General features: G+C 42.6%; 1 protein-coding gene and 1 pseudogene across 1 annotated transcript; both read left to right on the top strand.

Moving 5' to 3' along the window:
* Nucleotides 1-2,018: 2,018 nt before the first annotated feature.
* LOC114043618 (hemoglobin subunit zeta-like) lies at nt 2,019-3,122 on the top strand. Its single transcript, XM_027862692.1, has 3 exons — nt 2,019-2,113; nt 2,544-2,748; nt 2,994-3,122. Exons 1-3 carry the CDS (start codon nt 2,019-2,021, stop codon nt 3,120-3,122), a joined length of 429 nt encoding a protein of 142 aa, XP_027718493.1.
* Nucleotides 3,123-4,349: 1,227 nt separating this feature from the next.
* Nucleotides 4,350-9,782, top strand: LOC114043804 (annotated as a pseudogene).
* Nucleotides 9,783-13,732: the final 3,950 nt, after the last annotated feature.

Genomic DNA, 13,732 nt, shown 5'->3' with positions numbered 1-13,732 from the left:
ATGGAAACTGAGGGGATGCCCATCAATTGGGGAATGGCTGAACAAGTCATGGTATATGATTATGATGGAAGACTATTATGCTATAAGAAATGATAAGCAGGCTGATTTTAGAAAAACCTGGAAAAACTTAAGTGAATTGGCGGAAAGTGAAGTGGGTAGAATCAGGAGAACATTGTATACAGTCACAACAATAGTGTACAATGATCAACTGTGAATAATTTAACTATTCTCAGCAATACAATGATCTAAGACAATTCCAAAGTATTCATGGTGAAAAATGCCATCCATCCCTACAGAAAGAACTGGTGAAATCTAAATGCAAATCAAAGCATACTATTTTTCACTTTCTTTATTTTTTCATTTTTTTCTTTTGGTCTGTTTCTTCTTTCACAACACAACTAATATAAAAATATGTTTAACATGATTGTACATATATAACCTCTGTCAAATTGCTTAACATCTTAGGGAAGGGGGAGGTTAGGGAAGGAGAGAGAAAATTTGGAACTCAAATTTTTTAAAAAATGAACGTTAAGATTATCTTTACATGTAATTGAGAAAAAATAAAATAGTATTAAAAAAAAGAAAAGTGGGAATCTTAGAGAAGAATTAGGAGGTACAAAGTATCTGATTTTAAATTTCTAAAGGACTGTTAGGTAAATGATATTATGTCCTCTTTTGTGTGTATCCACAGGTCAGAACTGAATCTAAGCTGGAGTAGGGGAAGTCACAGTGAGGCAAATTTTGCCTCAATATGGAAGAACTCCTTAACAAGTGAAGATGCTGCAGAATGGAAGGGAGATTATGAGCTTGTGTCACTGGGAACATTCATTCAGAGCCTGGATGATCCCTGTCATAATAGAACTAGAATAGAAATAGAAAAAATTCTACCATGGAGTGGTAAGATGGACTAGGTGATCTCAAACATCTCACCCATTCCAAGATTCTGTGACTCCAATATAATTAAGTGCTAAATTGTGTATGGGCAGAGTCTAAGTTCTATGGCAATTCAAAGGAAGGAGATCTAGCTACAGAGCCAAGAAGGACTTCTCAGGGAAGGTAGACCTTGAGCTGGATTTTCACCCTCATCCTTCTGTCCTCCTTCTTGATCGCCAGGTCCCTGAGGAGATGCTTCCTATAAGAATACATTGAATATCATTAAATACGTTGAGTATCAAAGGGGCAGCTCTGGTGGTGGGTATAGAGCTAGTCTCAAAGCCAGGAAGATCAGAGTTAAAGCCTGCCTCGGTGGTTATATTCTACTAAGTCATGATGGCTGTGTGGCCCTCACAAAACCATTGAACTTTACTCTGTAAATTGCAGAGAGGGGGCCAATAAGCACATATGGGGATATATATGAATAGGGAGTTTTCTCACCCAGATGGAAATTCCTTATACCATGAAACCATAAGTCCAGTCCCTCTTCCTATGTGCCATAGAATCCTAGAATGTTAGAACTGGAAAGGACCTGAGAAAGCTTCTCTTCCAACCTCTGTCTTTTATAAAGGACAAAACAGAGCGCCAAGGAGAGTGACTAACCCAAAGTCACATAGCTGTAAACTAAAGTTTAAGTCACGTACAAATTGTTAGTATGCTGAAATATGCTTGTGGACTTGCTGAGTTAACTAACTTAAGTATAAATTTGGGTCACTGAAGCCTGGGCCCCTCAAGCTTCCATATCTTCCGCCTGGACCTTGTGTTCAGCGTTGTGGCCAACACCTCTCTTCTGGACCTCTGTTAAGATGGTAGAAACTGATAGACCCCTCTCGCTCATGTCCCTTGCCTTCTTCCCCACCCCCTGACCCATCTGCCCATCAGACTACTGTCTCTGACAGAGATAAGATGACCCCACCTCTTTGGGCTGTCCCTCACCCCTACTGGCCAATGGCTAGGGCCAGCTGTGCAGCCCTGTTCTGGTCATAGTCCTATATAAAGGGACCCTTGAGGAACAGATACTCACCCAGGTTTGTCCTGAGCTTCTACTGCAAGCAGAACTCAATCTCAACCCAAACCCAGCCACCATGTCTCTGACTAAGTCCGACAAGGCTATCATTGCCACCATCTGGAGCAAGATTGCCACACAGGCTGATTCCATTGGTACTGAGGCCCTAGAAAGGTAAGAGTGGGCTCTGGGGCTAGGGATCTCACATCTTTCCCATTCATAATAACATTAGGGATTGGGATTTCTTAGCTCCCTAGGACCATCAGGGGATTCAGGCAATAAGTCTACTCCTACTTACCTTTGGGCAAGATAGAAGTCAGAACACTGTCCTTTCCAGGGCTCGGTACAAGATTAGGGTAGGGTGCTGAGTGGAAAAAGAGTTAGCTAAAGTTTATGTTATTTGAAGAGGCTACTGAAAGAAATTGAGTTTAAAGCAATATCATCAGCTTTGTATTTCCCCATCCTGACTATAGCACTTCTGTGCACATAATGATGAGTTGAGCAGGATGGAGAACATGGAACCGCTTGGGGGATGGGATGTCCCTTGCAGCCTCAACACCCTTCTCCCACACTCAGCTAAGATTATATCTTCTCTCCTCTCCAGACTCTTCACCAGCTACCCCCAGACCAAGACCTACTTCCCCCACTTTGACCTGCACCATGGCTCAGCCCAGCTGCATGCCCACGGTGCCAAGGTGGTCAGTGCTATTGGGGACGCTGTCAAGAACATTGACCACATTGGAGCTGCCCTATCCAAGCTCAGTGAACTCCATGCCTACATCCTCAGAGTGGACCCTGTCAACTTCAAGGTGAGGATTTGGAGTCAGGCAGGGCAGTGGATCTGATATCCTCAAAGAGTAGGGGCCCAACCCCAGAGGAGAACATCCCCAGTTCCCTAACCTGCTATGTCTCATCCTTTCTCTCCTCAATCAATCCCAAGATCTCATCTGTTTCTCATCCCATCCCCTGCTATATTGTCCCCTGCTCTTCTAGTGTTTCAACTCCTTCACTTATCCCAATCCCTATTGTCTCACCCGGTTCTTTTCTCTTGCAGCTCTTATCTCACACCTTCTTGGTCACCGTGGCTGCCCACTTCCCTGCTGACTTCACTGCGGAGGCTCATGCTGCCTGGGACAAATTCCTGTCCATTGTGAGCTCAGTCCTGACCGAGAAGTACAGATAAGCCACCTGGACCTAGAGCCCTGAGAGGACAAAAGGGGCTGTGTGGTCACCAACCTCCTACCCCAGTCCAGGCACCCTTCCCTCCTGGTGCCTTCCTTACAAGCCTGTCCTCTATGACCCTCAAATAAATGGATAAACTTCATCTTCTGTCTCTCTGGTTATTCTTTCTGGTTATTACAGTCCTTACTTTTATGACCCTTGGCATAGATCCAAGGCAGAGATGGGAAAGGAATGTCCAGAATAGCAAATCTTTTATCATGATTTTAACCTTGTAAAAGTGTTTCTTCATCCATTATTTCACTGTTATCCCTAACCATAGATTTTTACTATCCAGGTCAGAATAGAAAGGAAACTTAGGACTTATGGCCAAAATATACTCTGTGTGTGTGTGTGTGTGTGTGTGTGTGTGTGTGTGTGTGTGTGTGTGCATGTATGTATAAAATCTAGGTGCACGTGACCCAGATATGGGCAAGCTCAATGTGCTTCTGTGGGGGGATCTGATGTGTCTGCATAGGCATGGGTTCTCTGTCTGCTACTCCACTCCTAAAAGCTGGACCTGCCAGTAGGGCACCTGATAATATTATAATTAATATAGGAAACTATTATTCTCATAATACTTCAATCTTGGGATTACAACCTTTCCATGCCTTTTTTCACCATTCTTATCCATGTCTCCCTATAAATCCTACCATTATAAAGGATTTCTTTTTATTGGACTGTGATTTCATTGGTAAAGGGAATTCTTGGGGAGGGAATTCCTACAAATGCATTCAGGCATCTGCTCTACAATGTATAGTCTTAGAGATGGGTCAGCTACTGAAGGATTAACTAATTTACTCAAGGTAATGCTGCTTCGTATGCTTCCTGGGGAAGTCTTCCTGACCCCAAGGCTGAGTCTTCCTCTCTATCCACTATACCAGGCTGCCTCTCATAAAGGATTCACTCAATGTAAAAAATTATTTTGACAAAATGTCTGCACTTACTTTATTGATAGCCTTTCTCAAATGCTTTTCCCTTGATAAATTTATTGCCATTTCATTCCATTTACAATTGATACCATTTTTGTATTTTCTAATTCCAAATCCTTAATATGTTTAAAAAAGAGAGAGAGAGAGAAGTATTGGTGACTTATCAGATATTTTAATCTTAAAACATGAATTGTTTTTCAAGTACATTCATATGGTAAAAAATCCTATGAAAGGTGACAGGGGTGGGATGGAGTAGAGTTATGGCGTGGTACTAAGCCTACATGCCATACTAATGGTATACCACACCATACCACACCAAAGAGCATACTCATATATATCTTTCTGGTTTCTTCATATACATTTTCATCATCTATTGATACGAAGGTAATCACTTCATCTTAACATTTTATATACAGTAAAATTGTTTTGTTTCAGTTTTAGTAACCTGAAAGCTTTTAAAATTTCGAAGTGCAATTTACCGTATATTGTAAACAGTCTGAATTCAAATTTACTTGGTGCTAATTACAAGAGCACAGTACATTTTAAAATATGAATTTTTTTAAAAAACCTTACAAATAAAATAATAAAATGGTAACTATTTCATAGTTTGTTTTCAAAACAGAGCTTTTAAAATTTTTCAATATGATACCGTATTTTTTTTTACATTATAGTTACAAACTACTTGGAAAAGCCTCCACAGTCTTGGGGCCTCAAAGTTCCAGGGGATCTGAATTTCCGCTGTGGTTGAGTACAGGTCATACTATATTCATTAACTGAGAGTTAGAAGGGCCCTCAGAGGTAATCTAATCTGACTACCTCATTTTATAGATAGGGAAACTGAGACCCAAAAATATGAAGTCACAACCAACAGTACACAGACAGTAAGCACTAGAGCCAGGATTTGCTCCTGGTTCCTCTGGCTCTGAATCTTTCCACTATATTACATTATCATTGTTAGGATAGGCCTGGGGAAGGGGGTGAGTCTCAGACAATATGAATTGGTTGGCAGATCATTAAGCACCCCTTGGTGAACTGTAAGATTACCAAGAACATCATGTGGAAAATTCTCCTACCTCCACCCCAATCAGCTCCCTGGTACAGAAGTGAATATTTCCAAAGTAACAACCTTTCTTCCCCTCCTCCCACCAAAAAAGACACAGCTATAAGGCAAACAGGTTTGTTTTCTTTCTCATCCTTTCCATACTCCCTTTCCTCAATGTCCAGGAGATGACTGAGGCCTCTCTCTTCTTTGGTGCCCCCAAGGGCCTAAGCAATATCCCTAGACTTTGTCTTCTCCCACCATGACCATCCCACATCATGATTGCTGCCACAAATATCCCTTCCCATAGAACCAAAGAATTCATAGCAATTCAGCAAATATTTATTGAACATCTACTTATGTAGGCATAGTTCTAGGTCCTGGGGTTTCAAAACCAAAAATTAAACATTCCCTGCTCTCGAGAAACTTATATTTCACTAGGAAAAGAAACACACATACACATATAAGAAAATGCATGGTATTTTGAGGAAGGAGAAAGCACCTATAACTGGGAGAATCAGGGAAGGATTCCCAGAAAGGGTGCCACCTGAGGGAGGCTTTGAAGGAACATAAGGATGCTGAGAGGCATAGCTGAATATTGAGGATATATTCCAGGCATAGGGAATAACTTATATAAATGCACTAAGGTAGGAGATGGCCTGTCTAGTTTGGGAAATAGCTAGTAGTTCAGTTTGACTGAACATAGAGTGTATGAGAGAGAGAAGTTTGAATTAAGGCTGGAAAGTTAGAGATCAGATTGTGGAAGTCCTTAAATGCCAGGTTAAGGGTGGCACAATAGATAGAGTACCAGGCCTGGAGTGCAAATCCACCTTCAGATACTTACTAGCTATATGACCCTAGGCAAGTCACTTAACTTTATTTGCCTTAATTTCCTCATCTGTCAAATGAGCTGGAGAAGGAAATGGCAAAGCACTCCAGCATTCTGCCAAGAAAACCCCATATGCATCCTGTGCTGCGCTAGGAACTAGCGGATATAGTCCCCTCCCTCAAGAAACTTACATTCTATCAAGGGAGACAACATATACATATACAGACATATACCAATGAATACAAGGTAATAAGGAAGCAAGGGGGAAGGCACCAGAATCTGTAGGATCAGGAAAGACTTCAGGTAGAAAATGGTCTTATGGGTCTTGAAAGGAACTAGGAGGCAGAGCTAAGGAGGAAGCGCATTTCAAGGCATGGGGGAAAGGCAATGCAAAGAGACAGAGACAAGAGATGGAGTACAGTATGTGAGATATAGTAAGAAGACCAGTTTGGCTGGATGAGAGTAGATGAAGAAGAGAAATATGTAATATGACTAGAAAGGTAGGCTGGGCCAGTTGTGAAGGATTTCAAATGCCAAACAAAGGACTTTGCATTTGATTCCAGAGGCAACAGGGAAATACTGGAGTGCATTGAGTATAGTCAAACCTGAACTTTAGCACTACTTTTCACTCTCTCTCAGTCTCCACATCTATTCACTTTCCAAGTCCTGGCTACTCAACTTACCAAATGTTTGTCAAATCCATCCTCTCCTTTCTATGCCCCAGGCCCCTAATCTAGAACAGGCTCTTATTACTTCTCTCCTAGAATACTAAGATGCCTGTGTAATTGGTCTTTCTGCTGGTTCTCTCTCCAATCTTCCATGTTCTCTCACCTTGCCTTTTATTGACCATTCCCCTTATTGCTCTTAAAAAATGTTCTGGAACTATGCCATACTGGGCAGAATTAGTCAAAGAATCTAGGGATGTGCAGCCTGGAGAAAAGAAGATGTAGGAGCAACATGACTGTGGACATTGCATGTGGAAATAGCACCATATCCTTCTATGGATTGATACAAAGCAAAATAAGCAGCAACAGGAGCTCAATATAAACAATAGCTACAATAATGCAAAAGGCAAAAATAAAACAAAATGGAGCCGATATCTATTATAATGATCAAGCTCAACCTTGAAGGAAAGAGAAGAAAATGTACCTCTATCCCTTCTTTGCAGAGGTGTGACACTATGGGTGTGGAACTCTGCATATATTGTCAGACTCAGTTGATATGTTGGTCAGTTTGGATGAACAGATTTCTTTCTTTCTTTCTTTTTTTATTCTTTGTTATATTCCTATGATTCTCTAGAGAGAGGAGAAGTGAGGGATATATTTGGAAATGAGAGTGACATAAAAACAAAAGACATCCATTTTTTTAAAGCTTCCCTTTTGGAACAGGGATTATTTCTTTGCTTGGTTCTAGGGGACAGAAACAAGACCGAAAAAGGGAAGATAGGAGAAAGCAAATTTCAGGTCTTCATAAGGAAAAACTTCCTGTAACTAGAACTGCCCATCAGTGAAAAGGACCATCATGAAATGTAGAGAGTTCACCATCATTGTAGGTCTTCAAGTCAAATTTCAATGACTGGTCATCAATGATGTTGAGAAGGGGTTAGTGCTTCAGATATGAGTTGGACTAGATGACCACTGAGGTCTGCCCCCTCCCTCATTCACCTTGAGATTCAGTGATTCTATCTGATAGACTGATAAAAATTCAATAATAGAGCCAAGATCAGGGCCAGTTGCAACGCCTTCAGCCAAAGAGTTGAAACTCCAACTGGAATGTCAGCTTGCACAAGCCCATAGGAGAGGGAGCTTTCTCGTATATCTACGGATGGATCATATAGGCAGCCCTAATGACTCTGTAACTCTGAAGAAACCCAAGACAGACCAGTCTTATCTATGCTCCACACAGGCAGAGGCAGAGGCAGAGAATATACCTTGATACAAGGGGAAGAGCCTGCACTGGTAAACAGTAACTATGGGTTCAAATTCTGGTTCAGCCACTGGCTCCCTATGTGATTTTTCCCTCTCCAGTGCAGTTTCCCCTTCTGTACAATGAGAGGAATGAACTAGATCCCTTACAGTTCTGACATTCTATGCCTCTTTGCCTAGGGAGCCTGGTGTTTTTTAAGGACTGATCAAACTGTTCTACTGCCCTTCCTCCCTGTCCAGTCCCCCCCTCCTCAATAGCCCTTATCTCTCTGTTACATTGCCATTAACCTTTCCAACCAAGCCATCACCACAACCATCCTGGCCCATATATCCTCACAAACTCCTTGAAAAAGCTTGATTTGCACCCTGAAATTGGGGCTTCTCGAACTATAACAGATACATATGTGCCCATTTACACCACTGGATTTTGGTTCAATATGACAATTACAGTTACCCAAAAGTGAAAGTGCTTCTGCAGCCTGCAAGAAAGCATCCCGCTTCCTAGCCCTGGCTGCTCCCCTTGCAGCAAGCCAGTAAAATCAGCGAGTACGAGGGAAATCGTCCACATCCAGTCCAGCCAGCGCAGCAACCAGATCGAGCCAAGTTTTGGGAAGTGATCAGTGATAAACACGGCATAGACCTCAGTGGCAGCTATGTGGGTGACTCAGACCTACCGCTGGAGAGGATCAATGTTTACTACAATGAAGCCTCATCTCACAATATGTGCCCAGGGCCATCCCGGTCAACCTGGAACGTGGAACTACGGACAGCGTTTGATCTGGTGCTCTCGGACATCTCTTCAGACCTGACAACTTCATCTTTGGTCAGTGGTGCAGGAAACAACTGGGCCAAGGGTCACTACACTAAAGGAGCAGAACTGGTGGATTCGGTGCTAGACGTGGCGAGGAAAGAGTGTAAGAATTGTGACCGTCTCTGTGAGGGCTTTACACTCACTCATTCCCCGGGTGGGGGCACCGGCTCTGGTACAGGCACCGTTCTCATCAGCAAGATACGACAGGAGTACCCTGACCGAATCGTGAACATTTTCAGCGTGGTGCCCTCCCCTAAAGTGTCTGATACGGTGGTAGAGCCCCACAATGCGACCCTGTCCATCCGCCAGCTGGTGGAGAACACAGATGAGAACCATTGCATCGACAATGAAGCCCTTTACGATATCTGCTTCCGCACCCTCAAGCTAGCCACCCCCACCCACGGCGACCTCAATCACCTGGTGTCTGCCACCATGAGTGGTGTGACCACTTCCTTGCGTTTCCCTGGCCAGCTCAATACTGACCTCCAGAAACTGGCTGTCAATATGGTTCCCTTCCCCCGCCTACACTTCTTCATGCCTGGCTTTGCCCCACTCACAGCCCGTGGCAGCCAACAGTACCGAGCCCTGACAATTCCTGAGCTCACCCAACAGATGTTTGATGCCAAGAACACGATGGCAGCCTGCGACCCTCGCCATGGGCGTTACCTGACAGTGGCTACTGTCTTCCGTGGCCGCATGTCTATGAAGGAAGTGGATACGCAGATGTTGGCCATCCAGAGCAAGAACAGTAGCTACTTCGTGGAATGGGTCCCCAACAATGTGGAGGTGGCTGTCTGTGACATCCCACCCCATGACCTGAAGATGTCTTCTACTTTCATTGGCAATAGCACAGCCATCCAGGAGCTCTTCAAGCGCATCTCTGAGCAGTTCACCGCCATGTTCCGTGGCAAGGCCTTCCTTCACTGGTATACTGGGGAAGGGATGGACGAGATGGAGTTCACAGAAGCTGAGAGCAACATCAATGACTTGGTGTCCAAGTACCAGCAGTACGACGATGCCACAGCAGAGGAGGAAGGGGAGATGTATGAGGATGATGAGGGAGAATCAGAGGTCCAGAGGGCCAAGTGAAGCCGCTAGGGGTTCGACAGGAGGCACAGAGCCGGCAGGACCCAGGAAGAAGCCTGTTGTTGGCTGGGGCTGGGACGGAGCGTCTCCCTCACCAGGGCAAGTTTTTTCCAGATCATCCAGTCATCTGACAGAGTCCTCCATCTTTGCTTCCAGTTAGCTGAGAGCTAGGCACCCGGCTTCTAGTTGCTTCACATTAAAGGTTCCCAAACTTCAATCACTCTGTATTTAATAATATCCACCTTCCTGCCTCCCAGACCTGAGGACCCCATTATGATGTGTTAGCTCAATTTCTGTACCGTTTCTACCCTGGACCCTTTTCCCCTTGCATTTTGTAACATATATTTTCCATAATCCTAATGTTCTTATTTTTTACTGGTTTGTGTTGATTTTTATTTTTTGGAATACTCAATAAATTTATTGCTGTCTGATGCCCTCAAAAAAATGAAAGTGAAGGTAGTGAGCTCCCCACCATTAAAAATATTTAAGCAAAGTTTGGCTGGTCATTGTCAGGGATGTTACAGAGGGGATTTCCATTCAAGTTCTGGTTGTACCAGATGGCTTCAGAGGTCTCTTCCAGCTCTGAGATGCTAAGTCAATAGTTGATCACCCTATGAGAACTTTCCTTTGTGACAGAAAGTCTGAGGCAACACTGGATCTGATGACCTTAAGTAAGTCAATTTAGTGTCCCTGAGCCTATTTCTTCATTTGAAAAATGGGGACAGTAATTCCTGTAGTACCTACCTGACAACATTTTCATGAAGCCCATATGAGATTATGTATGTAAATACTTTGCAACTCTTAAAAGGTTTTAACTTTTTAAAATGCTTAAATAAATGTCAGTTATTCAAGCTCATTAACTGAAATGGTGGTAGAGCTATGATCTAGATATTCTATAAAGCAATTAGGGACTATGCCCTCAAAGTTACTAGATGGTGACATCTCTAATAGATTGATACCTCAAAGAAAGCAAAGAAAGGGAAAAAGAGCCATACGTATAAAAATACTTATATTTTTGTGATGGCAAAGAATTGGAAACTAAGAGAATACTTACTACCAACTGGGAAATGGCATGATTGTTATGAGGGTTTTATTTGAATTGTTGTTAAATTGGGAGCAGTGGGATTTGAGAAGGAAAGAAAATTAATACTTAGTAATTGAAAAAATTAAATTTTTATATGTCTATTATCATTATTTATAAATCAGGAATAATAGTACCTATTTCATAGGGTTATTATAAGGATCAAATGAAATTATGCACTTAAGATGCTTTGAAAACCTTAAAATACAATGTAAATGTCAGCTATATTCCTGCCCAACCCCTGCCTCCAGGACTCTAATTTGGCTGGTTACTACCTTAAGGGGTCCTTCCTAAGGTCAGTCTCTGCTTTGGCACGCCACTGCTCTTGTGGGCCACATCTTTTACCTACCCTGCCCCCCTTTTACTGTTTAAAAGTTCCCTATCCTTCCCCCCACCCAATAACCACTTGCCTTTTTCTCAAATATCCTTACACAGAACAGGTTCCTCCCAGTCTTGCCAGCTAGGGAAGGAACTTTCCTACCTCTTCTGATACACCCCTTTATAGTCAGAAAGTCTTCCCTCTAATACTCTGCTACAGCAGTTTTAGCCTATTTCCCACACTGCTCAGTGCTCCCAGGGTGACAGAGTGACCATCCATCTGTATGAGGTCCCGGCACCTACCGTATTTGAAGACCCTTGTGAATTGGCAGGGGATCACACCACTGTTAGTCTTTCTACCTGGGAGCCCTAGAAAAGACTTCCTCCTCAGCACCAGCCCAGTCCTAAGAAGAGGCCAAGCCTCATGGTAGAGCTCTAGTTGACAGAGCATATTCATTCAGTGTATCTTTCCTGAAGCCTGACTATGGGTTCATTTCAGTGCTCAGCAATAGGGAAATATAGAAAAGTATGATCCCTTCCATTTTCCTGAGACATACTCCATAACACTGGTGTAGTTCCTTGACCCCGAGCAGCTAGGTGATACAGTAGATAGAGCACTGGGCCTGGAGTCAGGAAGACCTGAGTGCAAATCCAGCCTCAGAAACTTAGTAGCTATGTGACCCTGGGCAAATCACTTAACCTTGCTTACTTCAGTTTTCTTATCTGTAAAATTTGCTGGAGTAAAAAAAGGCAAACCACTCCAGATCTTTGCCAAGAAAACCCCAAATGGGGTCACAAAGAGTCAGACTAAAACAATTGAACAACAGTTCTTTGACCATCTTTGACTCCAGGGAGAAGTGGGCATATTATGGAAACCACTGGTATCTTTATACCCAGAAGACCCCCCTCCACCCTGTCCCTGCCCTCACCTCTTCAGCCTCTCAGGCCACCTTTTCCCAATTCTCTATCTACACCAGAGTCCATGCCCTGGAAGAATTTCCACCCAGGTCCCTTCATCTTTCCTGATTATTGACTGCTTCTCCTGGAATTTTATTTCAAGAAATTCCAGCTATGCTTCTCTTCACACTCTTTTCTATGGCTGCTTCCTCCATAGCCTCCTTGCCAACTGTCTTCCCCATCAAATTAACTACATTGTTCCTGGATGGAGTGTATCAATATACTTCCCTATGGCCCCACTTACCATCCTAGTAACTTTCTCATGCAATTTCCATTCCTCGACTATCAATCTTCTATGTGTGTTGTTTATGCCATTAGAATATATGCTCTTTAAAGTCAAGCACTATCTTTGCTTTTAAATTTGTATCCCTAATGCTTTGCATCAAGTTTGGCACACAGTAAGTGCTTGATAAATGTTTTTTTCATTCATTCAGCTTCATGGTCTCTGACCAGACCCAGATTTCTCTCCCATGCTTATGCCCAATCTTTCTCCCATCAAATTTCAAACATAGGCACATGGGACCCTGAGCTGATGCTTGGACAAGATTCAGATAAGGAATCAACATCTAGTAGACATATCAGTTCTGTTAGGTACCAAAGCAGACGTGCCCTTTTCTCTTCCTCTTCTCTCCCTCTCCCTTATACTCCTCTCCTCTCTCTTCCTTTTCCGCTTTCTCTTCCTCTCTCATCCCTTCCCTCTTCTTCTTTCCATCTCTTCCTTCTCCCTTTTCCTTGTCCTTTCTCTCCTCCTTCTCTCTTCCCTCTCCTACTTTTCCTCCATTTTTTTCTCTTCATTCCATTTCATCTTTTTTGGTCTCTTCTTTTTCTATTTCTATTTCATTTTTTTTCTCTTTTTATCTGTCTTTTCTCCATCTCCCTCCTTTTCTCCTCTTCTACTTTTTCATTATCATCTACTTCTCTACTTTTCCTTCTTTCTTTCTTCTTCCTTTCTCTTCTCCTTGTGCCATCTGCCCTCTCCTTTTTCAGGTCAATACACAAATATTATGTAATTTCTATGTGGTAGGCACCAAGAGGGATACATAGATAAAAATAACAGTCTCTGTCCTTAAGGAGTTTATAATAACATTCATATGCTACAAGATAGAATAAAAGATATAAGAAAGAGGGATCCAGAAAAAATGTTCCAGTAAAATCTGAATGGAAACAGCTCACAATTCTCTGGGGGAGCTCAGGAAAGACTTCTTAGAGGACGCAATAATCACAGTGAATCTTAAAAGAATAGAAGAATTCCAAAAAGGTGGGCTGAGGCAAAAGAATATTCTAGACATGTAGGTCTGCCTGGGCAAACGTACAGAGGCAGTAAAGGGCAGGAGGAGATTAGGGGTTCAGTTAGCAGTTCAGTTTAGCTAGAATGTAAAAAGCTAAAGGGGATTGGCATAAAATAAACTGAAAAGGAAAACTGAAACCAAAGCTTTAAATGTCTCTTTTTCCTTTTCCCTTTTTCTCCCTTTCTTCTTTTCTTTTTGTAGCTTCCTTCTTCTCCCCTTCTGTTTCTTTTAAAATATTTTCCCATTTTGCTCACCCCAGTCCTTTCTCTCTCTCTCTCTCTCTCTCTCTCTCTCTCTCTCTCTCTCTC

Source organism: Vombatus ursinus, unplaced genomic scaffold (genome assembly GCF_900497805.2).
Source record: "Vombatus ursinus unplaced genomic scaffold, bare-nosed wombat genome assembly UNPS02014770.1, whole genome shotgun sequence".
Lineage (NCBI taxonomy): Eukaryota > Metazoa > Chordata > Mammalia > Diprotodontia > Vombatidae > Vombatus > Vombatus ursinus.
Note: the sequence above shows the minus strand (reverse complement) of the source record. Positions and strands in the feature narration are given on the sequence as shown.